This window comes from Equus przewalskii, chromosome 16 (assembly GCF_037783145.1).
Source record: "Equus przewalskii isolate Varuska chromosome 16, EquPr2, whole genome shotgun sequence".
NCBI classification, from domain to species: Eukaryota; Metazoa; Chordata; class Mammalia; order Perissodactyla; family Equidae; genus Equus; species Equus przewalskii.
In genome coordinates this window covers 11382872-11396274 of record NC_091846.1, presented here as the reverse complement: position 1 = coordinate 11396274, position 13403 = coordinate 11382872, and the positions used below count along the sequence as shown (strand labels likewise).

Below are 13403 nucleotides of genomic sequence, written 5' to 3'. Positions count from 1 at the left end.
AAAAAGGATACATTCAAATAATAGTTTTCAAATTGTGTTGGGGTATACTCTGAAGTGTTTCAACATTTTTAGGGATGACACATGACCAGAACCAACATCAATACTTTAGACTATAAATTCTGAAATCTGATGCTTCTGGCCCGGTAACAGTAAAAATCTGAGGAGGCCGTGCATAAAATATCTAGATGTTGCCATTGTAGTGATTTAGTCCGCAGCCACAACAAAGTAACAATTAGGCGTGCATTTCCTTTACCCATCTCTGAAAGAAATAGAGTTACCTGCATTCCCTGATTTGCCGTAAAGCCTTGCCAAGTTCATTGTTCTTCAAGCACTCCAGCATGGACTGGATGGCTGCTTCGGTGGACGTGAAGGTTGGTTCCGACCACGCACCCTCTATATAGAGAGGGTCAGCTGCAATGGCTGCGGTGGCCTCCTTCAGGTTTTTCTTTAAGTCACTCAGTTCCCTGGACATATTTAGCAGCTGTTTAAAAAAATTTTTTTTTTTTACTGTATTTAGTTGCAGACTGGATTTTACATCCAAAAGGAAAAAAACTTGATTATATGGGTCTGGTTAAGCACAAACTTACTATCTTGGTAAAACAGGACAAATGGAAACAGTACTACATGGTATGTGTAGGGGGCTGTGGGGTTGTATGCATTGAATAACTATCAACAGCTGGGATGCTCTCCTTATCTAAAAACTTAAGACCTCCTTTACAGTGTTTTCTATTTAGGTAGAAGGGCGGATGCAGACGTAAAACGCACAAGAGAACAGACTTGGAAGTTGGGTAGATCTGGGTTCAAATGCCAATTCTGCAGTGTACTGTGTTGCCATTGTCAAGCAAATAGACTTTAATGTATCTGTTTTCTTATTTGTGGGACTGAAGATATTACTCACTTCGCAGGGTTATTTTGAAGATAAAATGAGACAATGTGTATAAAATGCTTAGTACAGTTTGGCATGTAAGTACTCAACAAATACAATCATGAACACGGACCCTGTTTGAAAAATAAGCTTTCTTACTATTTCAATGCCATAGGAAAAGATTAAAGACATACTTTTAAGGAAGAGGAGGAAAAATCTCAAAGTAATGTTAGTATTCATATTACAGAGGTAAAAGATATTTTCCTTCAAAATGATTGGAACCAAACGATCCAGGTGGTTAAAAAATAAATCAGAAGATAGAACCTATGTCACCTCTTAGTGCACCCAAAATGTACTATGAGAGACAACTGTTTTGCAACTTGATTTCAAGAGCAGTTTTAAAAAACTGACTTGAATTTAAAGGGTTTTTGTGATGCAAGTCAACAATGCCCGTTTCCTTTGGAAAGTTGGTTTACCCAACGTCTTCACCTTTCTTCGTCATTCCCAGCTTGCTCAAGCTGTGCTACAGAACCAAAGCCCTCCAGGACTAGTTGTCTTCACACGGATGCCGGTTGAATACAACCACCTACTCCAGAACTAGATTTAAAACGTACTGAGGTAATCCTTTTAAATAAGATATTAGAGTATCTTTTGTATATAATTTTTAAGTTTGAAAGTGAATTTCTCTTTAATTATTTTAAATCTAGGTAAGTTTTAAATCTTGTGTGTATAGTATTTAAAACTTACCTAGATTTAAAATATTAAGGAGAAATTCACTGTTTTAAATTATATATATATAATATACACATACACGTACGTATATAATACACACACGGTATGTAACATAACTTACTCTAAAGTGAAACTTGAATTGCTTTTTTAATATGGAAAATGATGTATGAGTTGCATTTGCATGTCTTCCATTTTTTGAGCAAAGATGGACCCCTGTTAATACTTGTCAGAAGAGTAAGAAGAGTAAAGTTTATCTTGACAGCATTGCAAATAACAGGATCAACTGTCTTCCTTACATCTGCTGCCAATCCTCCACTTTTCACTGAGGAAGACTGACCCTAAGCTAACATCCGTGCCCGTTTTCCTCTACTTTATATGTGGGACGCCTGCCACAGCATGGCTTGCCAAGTGGTGCCATGTTCATACCCGGGATTGGAACCGGCAAATCCCGGGCTGCTGAAGCGGAACATGCGAGCTTCACCACTGCACCACCAGGCCGACCCCCAACTGTCTTCTTTTTTATCTGATAATTTGTAATTCTATAGAGGAAAACTGGTTTGTGAAGAGCTCTTCATAAACGAAGATGTCTGACTCATGCCTTCCTTGAAATTGGCATTTGAAAGTATACTTAAAAATTATACAGTTGTTTTCCTTTTTTCCAAACTGAGGGATAAATATGGTAACGTGGTTGTCATTCGCTGTCTCCTCCTCCTCTGCCCCTCATCAGACGTCAGGTTTCAGGGCTCCATCCTCACCCTACTGCTTGCAGTGGGATCGTTTATGGACTCCTGGCTGTTCAATGACCACCACATCTGCGCCTTCAGTCCAGACCCTCTCCCCTGACCTCAGATCCTCACATTTAACCTCCTGCAAGATGTCGTTACAGCTGGGCATGGTCTAGTAGGCAAGACTCAGTCATTGACTAGTAGGCAGAAGGCTTGACCGTTTGGATGTGCAGTTGCCTCAGTCCTCCTCTTACAGCCCTGTCTCAGCTGTGGCATCGCTGGTCACCAACTTCATCTAAGATGGAACCTGAGCATTGTCCTCGAGACTCCCTCTCCTTCACTTGCCCACCCAATGGGTTTCACTGACCTTTTGTCCTAAGTATCTCTCACATTTACTCCCTCTTCTCCGTACCTGGCACTTCTGTCCTAGGTCAAACGCGCATCTCTCATCTGAGCTGTTTCAGCAGCCTCATAACTGGTTTCTCTGTCTCCAGTCTAGTTGTAATCAAATCCACCCTCCACATCCCTGCCATAAAAATCTAACTCACATAATCCCAGGAGCAGCATCTTCCAAGATGTCCCCCTTACTACCTCTTCTGCCTGATTGCGTTGCTCCCTTTTGGTTTGCATTTTATATCCTAGCAATACTAAATTGCTGGTACTTGTAGTTTCCTTCTCTTTCTTACCACCATGTTTATGCCCATGCTGTTTCTTCTTATTGGAAACTCTGCTCCTTAGCCCTGACTTCATGTCTCTAATTCCAGCTCATCCTTCAAGAATCAGCTCAGGTGTGATTTCCTCTAGAAAACTTTCCTATTTCAACCGCCTGGCCTCCAGATGAACGAGGCATTCATCCTTCATGCTTCCGTAATATCCAGGGCACAGCAACATTATTTCATTTACTACATTTCAGTAAAATTTTTTCACTGATAGAAAAATTTTGGCTCACTCAGAAGTAGTATGTTTAAGGTATTTTATCTTTTACATTTAAAAATATTAATGCATCTGATGGTAAAGCAGGGTAGGGACGCTGAAGAAAATCAAATCATATAGAGATTTCTTACCTCAGTGTAAGGGCAAGTTTGAAAAGATAAAGAAGGAAAACTATAACACAAGGAACGTTTTCAAATAAGGATGCCCAGACATAGAGCCAGGATCAGGGTGGAGCGAGTTAGGCCCCTGGGCATAGCATTTAGGGAGGCACTCACTCTCAGGGTCATCCTTAAATCGTGTGCCTAAGCACATCACTTGCGTCATTCTAGTCTTGGCATTGCCAGTGAGCACAGAAATAAATACAAGATGCTATTATTTAAGACTTGTGCTTGAGCAAAATAATGATGTGGGAACAGAATCACTTGAACAGTTATAAACTGGTGGGGGCGGGGAGGAAAGGAGTGACTTTTGTGGCAGGACTTGGGGATGGGGAGGTGTGTGGGCTCACCTCTGGCATGGAGCTGACTTCGTGCACCTGGCCGATGAGCTTACAGTAGGACTGAAAAAGCAGCAGCAGCTGGAAGTGGAGCTTATATAATCTCTGACACAGTTCCAATTGCTAAAGAGAGAATTTGCACGGGAAGAAATAGTTATTAAGGATTATTCTTGTATAACAAGTGAAATCTTGATGGAGACAAGCACATTTTTTAAAATCAAGGAAACACAACTAGCTGTTATCATTCCAAATAAAGCAGAGCAACAAAATCCAGTCACTAAAGATAAGTGAGAAATTCACAGTATAATATAGAATAAAATCACTCCTGGAAGAATGACTAATTAGAGAGGAGTAGTAGCTATGAATGGACTTAGTAAACTGCCAAATTTCCATTTTCCAGTTAAATATCTACAAATTAGAACTGTGGTTGTCTTAATTTTTATATGCTATAAATTGTTTTTAAAAACAATTTCTTTATATTAAAAGTATATTTGAAAGGCAAGACAGGAAGTCATTCTGGATGTTAAATTTATAAATTAGGCAGACACCTGGGAGATTACTCCACGTGACAATTCTGGCTGCCCTGAGGTGCAGACACTCATCCTAAAGTCTGTGTAAACAGAGCAGCCACATGATCCTCCAAGGTGCTGTATCACTTTTGCCGACGACGCTTCTACTCAGTGTTCAGTAAATATTTGCTGAATTAGAGGAAAAGGGGCCAAAAGTGCTTACGAAAAAAAGAAATTATGAAAACATTCAAAACTTTCTGTGGGAAGAACATTAAAAAGTAGTCATACAAAATGGCCCTTGAGCCCTCTAGATACCTCTGGAATTTAAAATATTTTCATTATATGGCTTATGTATACTATGAGGGAAAAATAAACCATGACAAATTCCATCACCAATGGTCACACTACTCTCTGAGCTGTGTCTGCTTATAATGGCCTCTAAACTTTGCCCGTGGTATTCCAAGAATGGGTTAGCTCTTAGGTAGTGGAAGGGAGTCTGTGAAAGGAAAGGAACAGTCTTCACTAGATAGAATTTCATGGCTCAGCAGTCACCAGTGGGTTAAATATGTGGCTTAAACTAAACACTTCACTGTTCAGTTTTCAAATGTGATTAAGTAAGGATAAACGGGGCCTTTCTTTTACTAATGGACTACAAAGATCTCAACTCAGAATTGAGAGCTTCTGAGGTGACTTAAAATTGTTCCCCCAAATCAGATTCAAGAGAGAAATGAGCAGAATTTAAACTTAGGTTTCAGGAAGAATATTCTATTAATAGTATTATTAACAGATTTTTGATCCTAATTTTTAAAAAAGTTATGAAAGGTGATGCTAAGACTATGCTGAATGAAGTCTTCCTTCTCCTCTCATCCTTTCCCTGGCCCTTAGGGAAAGGCCCAGTTAGATTTATTTGCTCTCTCAATGCTGGTAACCAGCCTAAGTTTAAAGAAATAGCTACACTCACTAGTTAACCCAAATCAGATCTTCGGCTGTTTTACTAAAACATTTTATTTTATGATCATTTAAACTTTTCCTTATGGAAACTTTTAAAAATCTGGTATAAAAGATAACTGCCAGAGACTCAAGGATAAAGTATTGTTTAAAAACATAATGTTACCTTCACAATTTAGGTTGAAACCTAGCTATGAAAACTCTGACTTTCCTCACTGTCAGATAATGGTAGTTATTACTCAAAATATTCTACCAAAAGTATGAGAGTTCATAGCAACATAGGTTTCTACTGTGGGACAAAAGCAGCCCAGATGCTACTAATAAACTGCATGTCTCAGTCTACCAAAAAAAAAAAAAAAAAAAAAATACAACGAAACAAAAAGGGAAAACATGCTAAGAGATATAATAGTAACAGTAAAAATAAGATTTGTTATGGGTCCATGCCTAAATGGACAAAGAGTATGAAAGAAAGTTAACTTACTGCAAGAGATTCCATTTGCTACACAGCAAGCATGGCACAGGAAACAAAGGAAAGGAAAGAAAGTACAGGGTCAGTGTAATGCATGCAACAGAAAGCACGGCCCTCTTCCAAGAGCAGAACCATCAGCAGTATTAGCATTGCTTGCCCAAACTTGATAAATGGTTGCAAGTGTTGTACCCATTCAACATGCACAGCAGTCCAGTTAAAAACAAGCTCTAATGGGAAACATTGAAAAATACAATTTATAATCTTTTAGATTCTCTGATTAGTTGCTTTAGGTTTTTGTCAGTCTTGGAGACCAGAAGTCAAAACTTTTATTGCTTGAAGATTTTAGTGTTTAAATGTGAATAATATGCGAACATAGTAAAACTGTGAGGAGACCAACTGAGTAATTACATTATTGCTAAATGTTAGTTATGGCAGAGTCTTTAATATGTTAGGCTTCATTTCTACTAAACTATTACTATCCAGTTAACAGAACAGAATTAACAATCATAAGTGGCGTTTATTTTAGAGTTAGATTGCCTTCCACATTGAGAATATTTTATAGAGCTGCTAGATATTGTCATTTCAAAGGGCTAAATAGTTTCTGTATACTTCCAAACAATTGTGAGATATGACAAGTAATTTTTTTTTCTCAGCCAATTTTTAGAAGTAATCTAAAAGTGATGGTTAGTCTTGAATAATATAAATTTGTAACTGGGCCATGTTCAACCATGGCTACCATTTTTTGGTGTCACCATTTCATAACCATACAATTGGTGTAAGGAAAGTGTGGCTATGTGGAGAGAGAGAACCACAACCTGACAGAATATTGAAACAGAAATCAATTTGGCCATTCCTAATTATGGGTCAGTGTATCTGGTTATTGATTTTCAAAATATTTAAGGACGTATCTAACTCATTTTCTAGTCCTTGACAACAAACAACCCTTCTATTAAAGCCCTTTCCAAAAAATCTCTGGGTTATCATCAGTTTAATGTAGTGTACTTAAGGTACATAAGGTACAGTGCATAAAAAAATAAAACTATCACATTATTTCTTAATGTCTTCAAATATAAAGCATCACCACTACCAGCCCCCACCCCTAACCCTGCCCCTGTCCTCCAAGGGTCTCTTCTTGCCTCACTTTTTACTAATATCATGTGGGTTTGGCACATTGATGATTACTGTATTATGTTTATTGAGTGGTTTTTTTGGGGCTGGCCATGAATATCTTTCAAAGCTTTGAAAGATAAATACCTTTAAGCCTGTGATATAGATTACACAACCCAAGATATGCACTATTTTCAAGAAAACTTTATGCCTAGAAGTTTTTATAACCAAACCTTATGTACTGAAATGCAGTGTCACACCAGAAAGGAGCACAGGGCCAGTCTTAAGTCTCTCTATACAGAATTTCCACCATGAAGACTTTTTAGAAAATGTGAAATGTGATTGAAATATTTAGTATGCACTTTAGCATGTAACTGCTTCTACCATGGAATTTACTTTTCAGAAGCATGGAATGAAGCAAGTGCTAAGTAAATTACATGGTCTTGTGTGAAGAAAACTGCTATCTTTCTACTGTTTTCCAAAACAAGGTTGTAATCCAAGGAGGTCATCAAATCAGTTAAAGCAAAATCTTCTCTGTTCAATAAAGGCAAATGAGACTTTTTGACTCCAGCTTGGTGCTAAGGAATTTCATTGTCAATGAATTCCTCCCACTCAGCTCTCAGGGCATAAAATTGTGTTTCTTGGGAGATGGCCAACTTGACACACACCAGTTCTCGGTGTCCTTCTTAAACTCTCCTTTTTCGGTAGGTTAATCCAAGCTGCCTTGATATTTATTATCTCAGAATCTTTTCCAGGACCACAGGCTGGGACCTCGTTTGTACTTAGAGCTCCAAAAACACAGTGAAAAATGCCTTTCTAGGGGGCCATTTTATGGAAAATGTTAAAACTTTTTCCCCTACTATGCTAATGTTTTTTCTATATCCAGCCTTTAAAAATAATCCCTTTGGACATCTTTATAGACTCATCTATGTTTGGGTGACTTAAAGTTCTTTTGAAAATGTTATGGGAATGTCACTGTTTTATTGGGTCACAAGAATTTTCCTCAAGCCCTGTTCCTGCACTCCTAGTATGGGTTGATTTATAAATTGGATTTAGAGGTATGTTTTCTCCAAATGAGAAAAAAGGATCAAGAAACTAAGATGTTAAGAACCGATCATAGACAGGGTAGCTTAAAAGCCCAGAATAATCTAATTCTTGTTCATTAACAGTAGCATAGCCATTCTTTTTTCTCTGTATTCTGCTCTGAAATGAGTTCTTTGCTTATGACATAGCCAGTAGGTATAAATCTGAGAAATTTTCAACACAAGATGAGCCACAGTATACTATATTAGCTATTGTTTTTATCATGTTTAATCTCTGAAAGTCACTGGTTTAAGCTAAATGGGATAGAATTAGATAATGTAGCCTCATGTGAAGCTTCCCTACTCAATGATACATAGATGCATGTAATCTCCTAAGCAGGTATGAACAAGATGTACTCACCTGTTGCTAATATCCCTTGGGTCTGGCGCATTGATAACTATTGTATTACGTTTGTTGATTTGTTTTTTTGGACCTTGGTCATGAATATCTTTCAAAGCTTTGAAAGATAAATACCTTTAAGCCTATGATACAGCTTACACAGCCTGAGGTGTTGTCTATTTTCAAGGAAACTTTAACTTCAGGAGACATTTCTTTAGTCAATATAGAAAAGAGGATTTCTTATGGAAGACTGATTGACTATATCTGAAGGATGATGTTGAATGGATTGTAATTTAACTGGAGATCTGTCTTGTCTTGCTCAACATTTAACTTGTTCAATTTGTATAAGAATAGAGGTTTCAGGTTTCTCATTCATGGATTATGCAGGGTTAGGAAATATGTAACTGAGAGGGTTAGTGTCCAAAAAGACCCTAATAGTTGGAATGATGAATAAGATAAAATGTAGTAGGGCTAAATGTAAATTATTGGACTTGAGTCCAATGAGTCAAATGTTCAAGTAGTGCTCATAAAGATTTGTAGAATTATGAGTGTGTCAACTAAAATCACTTAGAACAAATGAGATGATTTTAGGTATAAAATCATCTCCAGCTTTCCCAGGGCCAGCTCTGCAGAACTGGGGACATTTTCCGAGACCTGATTTTCCGTTAACTTAAACTACCTTGTAGTGGCCACTCCAGAACGAATTCCACAGGAGATGGAGAGGTCAGTGGAAACCAAAACCCTCAATTAGAAGTGCTGATTCTGAGTCGTGAAGAGATTTCTCTCTCTTGATAGGCGGGGACTGAGAAAACACTGGAAAAGCAGTGTCTCCAAATGAGTCAGACACACACAACTCATAATCCTTGTTTTATGTTCTATTGAGTGTATGCCATGCCTTATTCTAGGAGAATTGGTACTGTAATCACCAAGAAGCCTAAATCACTTACTAATCATGCCTGTCTTTTAAAAAAAGCCTTCCCTCAAAAATACTTCCCAAGTATTCGAAGCACTTTTCTTAGAAACACCATTTGTTTTATTGTTTTGTACATGCATTGAGACTGCTCCTCCAACACACTGCTCAGTGAGCAAGTTCAGTAGATAGGTGCTTGGATCTTAAATACAGAGAGACATTTCTCACATAGGCAAAGAATAACACTCCCGTTTTTCTTGAAACATACAGCCCTCTCTATCTAGCTTTCACTTCCTTATTTTGGGGCTTAGGTACAGAGACACATTTTTCTATTATAAGAGAAGCAACAGGGGCTGGCCCCGTGGCCAAGTAGTTAAGTTTGTGTGCTCTGCTTTAGTGGCCTGGGGTTTTGCCAGTTCGGATCCTGGGCTCGGACATGGCATCGCTCCTCAGACCATGCTGAGGTGGTGTCCCACACAGCACAACCAGAGGAACTCACAACTAGAACATACAAGTATGTACTGGGGGGCTTTTGGGGAGAAGAAGGAAGGAAAAAAAAAAAAAGGAAGATTGGCACCTGAGCTAACATCTGTTGCCAATCAAAAAAAAAAAAAGGAAAAAAGAAAAACAACAGTCCAAGCATCGTAATGATTGGCACCTTGCTCTTGCCTTCAGTCTTAGGAACTCAGTGTGCAGTGAGGACGATAGAGAGCAGCCCTTAGGGGCGGCCGACATTCAGCTCTAGGTCATAGTTGCCACTTAGGAAGGCAGGCCCAGAGTTGCTAGCTCTTTTTCAGAGACATCAGACATCCTGTTTTGAGTGTATGTGTGAACAATTTTAATTTTTAAATGTTGGGTCAATTAAAAAAATACTATACAAGCTTAATAAAACATGTCTGTGAATTGGTTACAGCTTACAAGCCACCAGTGTGTAACCTTTCTTCACTAATTTGATGTCATACAACTTCATGTTGAAAACAGAAGAAAAAATAAATATTCAACACCCAGCAAAGAGTTATATTCTCTTCCACAAACAATTCCACAGCAATTTCTCACTTACGTCACGTGTTAAGAATGAGGAGAAATCAGCTACTGGCAAAGACCAGAGCAGACTGGGTAGGGCTTGGGGGTGGGAAGACTTCACATACTTGTTGGTGCCCCGTCCTCATCTCTGGCAGACTGATATCTCTAACTACTCAAGAATTAACTTTGCTAGGTTTAGTAAGGTAAGTTCTAATCCTTTCATAAAGTACATACTTCTCTGAAATAGAATACATGTGTAATAATTATTGGCATGTTAACTTTGCAATTTACATCCAGACATAGATTCTTCAAGTTATAAGTTCACTTCCTATCCTCTGTTCTCTTGTCCCCATGCAAAGGATGCCCAGAATAACTGGCAACATCAAACTATTCCAGAAGACAGAGAACCTGATTTTAAAAAAAAGAGTTGGAGAGAATCACTTGAGGATAAGCAGTGTTCTGAGGTCAAACATTTGTTGAGTTTTGCTTTGGGACAGAAGCCAAATGGTAGCTCTAATCAGCAAAATATTATCTCCACCAACTCTGGACATAAGATCAGTATTTAAGTGGAGTGACACCATCATTTCTCCTCAAGGCCCACCTTGAAGATGACTTCGCATCCTCTGAAGAGTGCACAATCTGAAATGCTTTTCCAGTAGTGATGATGTAATTCCAAGGTAATACCTTCTGCACCTAGATCAGGCAGCAGCCTCCTGTCTTCCCTAATCCACTCTTGCCTGTTTCCATAGTAGAGTGGGAGAACCATCATCTAATCATACCCACCTGTTAACACTTTTCCATTGCGTGCCATTGCTGCTAAGATAAACACTCAAGTTTGGCAGGGTCTGGCTTCTGCTAGCTTGTCTAGACTCTTCTCAAATTTTTCTCTATGTCACTTTACGCCTCTCTCTTGAGCTCTCTTCAGTTCTTGCAAAGGTCTAGGTTCCCTCCTGCCTCGGGGCCTTTACACAGGCTCTCTACCCACTCCTCTTCACTCAGCTAACTCGACCTCATGTTTGACATCTTCGCTCAGATGACACTTCCACGGAGAAGCCTTTCCCAGAACCAGCCTCCGCATATGATCAGGTTCTCTTGCTATCTTCTTTCATAGCTTACTCTTCTTTCCTTTCCTTCCTGGCACTTAGAGCAGTTTATACCTGTATGGTTTTTTGATCAATGTCTGTCTCCCTGACAAGATCAGATGCTCCCCGAGGGCAGAGGCCCGTCTGTGGTTCACTGTTGTGTCCACCATATGGGCACACAGGAGGCACTCAGTACGTAACTGCAGAATGAATGATTTTAATCTGTGCAACTCTTCTGCCTGATTTCCTGTACAATGTGGCATACATTTACAAGCCAGCTGGTCTGAGGTGTGTACTTAAAGCAATTGTAAATGAGGAAAAAAATAATCTGTTTTAGAGCAATTGCTGAAAGATCAATAAAGACTTTCTTCATTGAAGGAACTAAGTGGTTCAGTGAAGAATTAATGAATTTTGGTTTTATATTCTGAATGAAGAACAGATTTATTAGGAAATGATTAGTATAGTTAGTGTCCAGCAGAAAGGTTATTTTTATACCTCTACTTTTCCAAAAAGAAGAAAACCCCCCCAAATCCCATCAACACACAGTCATGCTTGGCTTGAACGTCATTCCATCTTACTCTATTGGTGTCATGTGAATGTATGGGATGACTCATTCTGCCTCTTCCTTTCTTAAGTTCCATGCTTCTTGGATGGATCAAAACCAACACACAATGTCAGAGCACAGAAAAGATAAATTCTAACAGGCTTTTATTACCTTTTCTTCTGAGTCCCCCGGTTGACAGGTAATTACTCCATCTCTTGATCCTCCTGCAAATGTTGCCTTACAATTTGCAAGCCACTGTTGTCAGAAAGAGATACAGACGTAGGTGTAAATTCAGTGATGTCCTGAGAACATTTTTATCATCACTTCTTAGGGAAAATCAATTAAGTTTCTCAACACAATAAAATAAAATTTTGCTATAATGACTTTTTGAAAATCATTTTTTTGGTTAAAGATTAACAATTTGAAATTAAAATATCTGTTTATATGGGTTCAATGATGGTTACTGGAAAATATAATTTCAACATTGTGATATATCATCCCAAAGAATGGTTTCACCTGACTATCCCTAATTTATGTGTAAATTAAAACAAATTCATATATGCTTAGAAAGCTTTCATATGACTGAGGTTAGGAGATAGGACCAGCACTTCCTTGTGGACTGGGTGACTCTGGACAATGCAAGCTGACTCATGGCACACCTACCTCTCTGTTAGGTAGAGGTGGCTTCTATGGGGCAGGTCTACTTCACTGTAAGAAAGGCTATTATAAAAATAGCTCAGCTTTAGAGATTCTGCCAGTCTTAAGGATCTGGGATAGTAACTAATACAGATGTGAAAAGGAACCTTTGGGCAGAAAACAATAAGCACTGAAGAACTAAAATTCACACCTGACATTGAAAGACTGGTTCGTTTGCCAACGAAAATGAAAGGATTACTTTTATTAGCTCACGACTGAGAACCTGGAAAACAGTGATAGGGAAAGAGCGACAGAAATAGAAGACAAAGAGAATTGTTAAAGTAGAATGTTAGGACTCTTGTCCTAGGACAGGTCATGAGAAGATCAATAGCAGTAAACAAAACACCAGTAACTTCACAATGAATGTCTTCTATGTATCAGGCACTGTGCTGGGCAGTTTACGTATGTTATTTCTATTTTAAAGGCAACATTGTGTTGTTTGAGAGCATGGACCTTTGAATCCCACAGACCTGGGTTTCAATACCATTCTTTACCTTCTTGCTAATGGGGATAATAATAGCAACTCCCAGGGTAGTTCTGAGCATTAAATGATTTAATTTAAGAGATTTAACTCTTATCAGCTTGTTGGACACATAGAAAGGACTCAGGAAATGAAAGCTGCTATGCCTATTATAATCGTTATATCCTTCAAACAATTTTGCAAATTACTATTATTAATGTCTTATAGATGAGTCTGAGATGAGAGAAGGTAAATAATTTATTCAAGGTCACTAACCCTTAAGTAACTGAGCTGCGATTTGAACCCAAGTCTGTCTGACTTCAAAATCCTCTTTCTCTAGTGCCTGGCACATTATAGGAAGTGCTCCAAAGATACTGCACACGTATTTGTTAGATATCAAGGGGTTTGCGTGGATGGTGTCTGGATCACTTCTGTCTCGAATATTTTACAGTCTAGAACTTTGAAGAAAGAAAAAAGTAAAG

At 38.5% G+C, this 13403-nt stretch overlaps 2 protein-coding genes across 12 annotated transcripts in view; one reads left to right on the top strand and one right to left on the bottom strand.

The window, feature by feature from the left end:
* FRY (FRY microtubule binding protein) overlaps positions 1-13403 on the bottom strand; it is a 403013-nt gene that overhangs the window by 4039 nt on the left and 385571 nt on the right. For 5 of the 8 annotated variants that reach the window (XM_070577933.1, XM_070577934.1, XM_008510842.2 and 2 more), the window contains 4 exons: positions 11937-12020; positions 5690-5707; positions 3764-3874; positions 279-481 (listed from right to left, as the gene is read on the bottom strand). In XM_070577933.1, the coding sequence (XP_070434034.1) occupies positions 279-481; positions 3764-3874; positions 5690-5707; positions 11937-12020 (416 nt within the window). The remainder of the gene's footprint in view (positions 1-278; positions 482-3763; positions 3875-5689; positions 5708-11936; positions 12021-13403) is intronic. The other 3 variants (XM_070577936.1, XM_070577930.1, XM_008510860.2) reach the window with 1 other exon arrangement.
* ZAR1L (zygote arrest 1 like) overlaps positions 1-13403 on the top strand; it is a 104195-nt gene that overhangs the window by 17674 nt on the left and 73118 nt on the right. Inside the window, exons 4-5 of one of the 4 annotated variants that reach the window (XM_070577946.1) lie at positions 1374-1483; positions 10499-12142. The exons of 2 other annotated variants lie outside the window; for them this stretch is intronic. In XM_070577946.1, the coding sequence (XP_070434047.1) occupies positions 1374-1466 (93 nt within the window). In that variant the 3' untranslated portion in view covers positions 1467-1483; positions 10499-12142. Of the gene's footprint in view, positions 1-1373; positions 1484-10498; positions 12143-13403 lie in introns of those variants that run through there. One more of the 4 variants, XM_070577945.1, reaches the window with a different exon arrangement.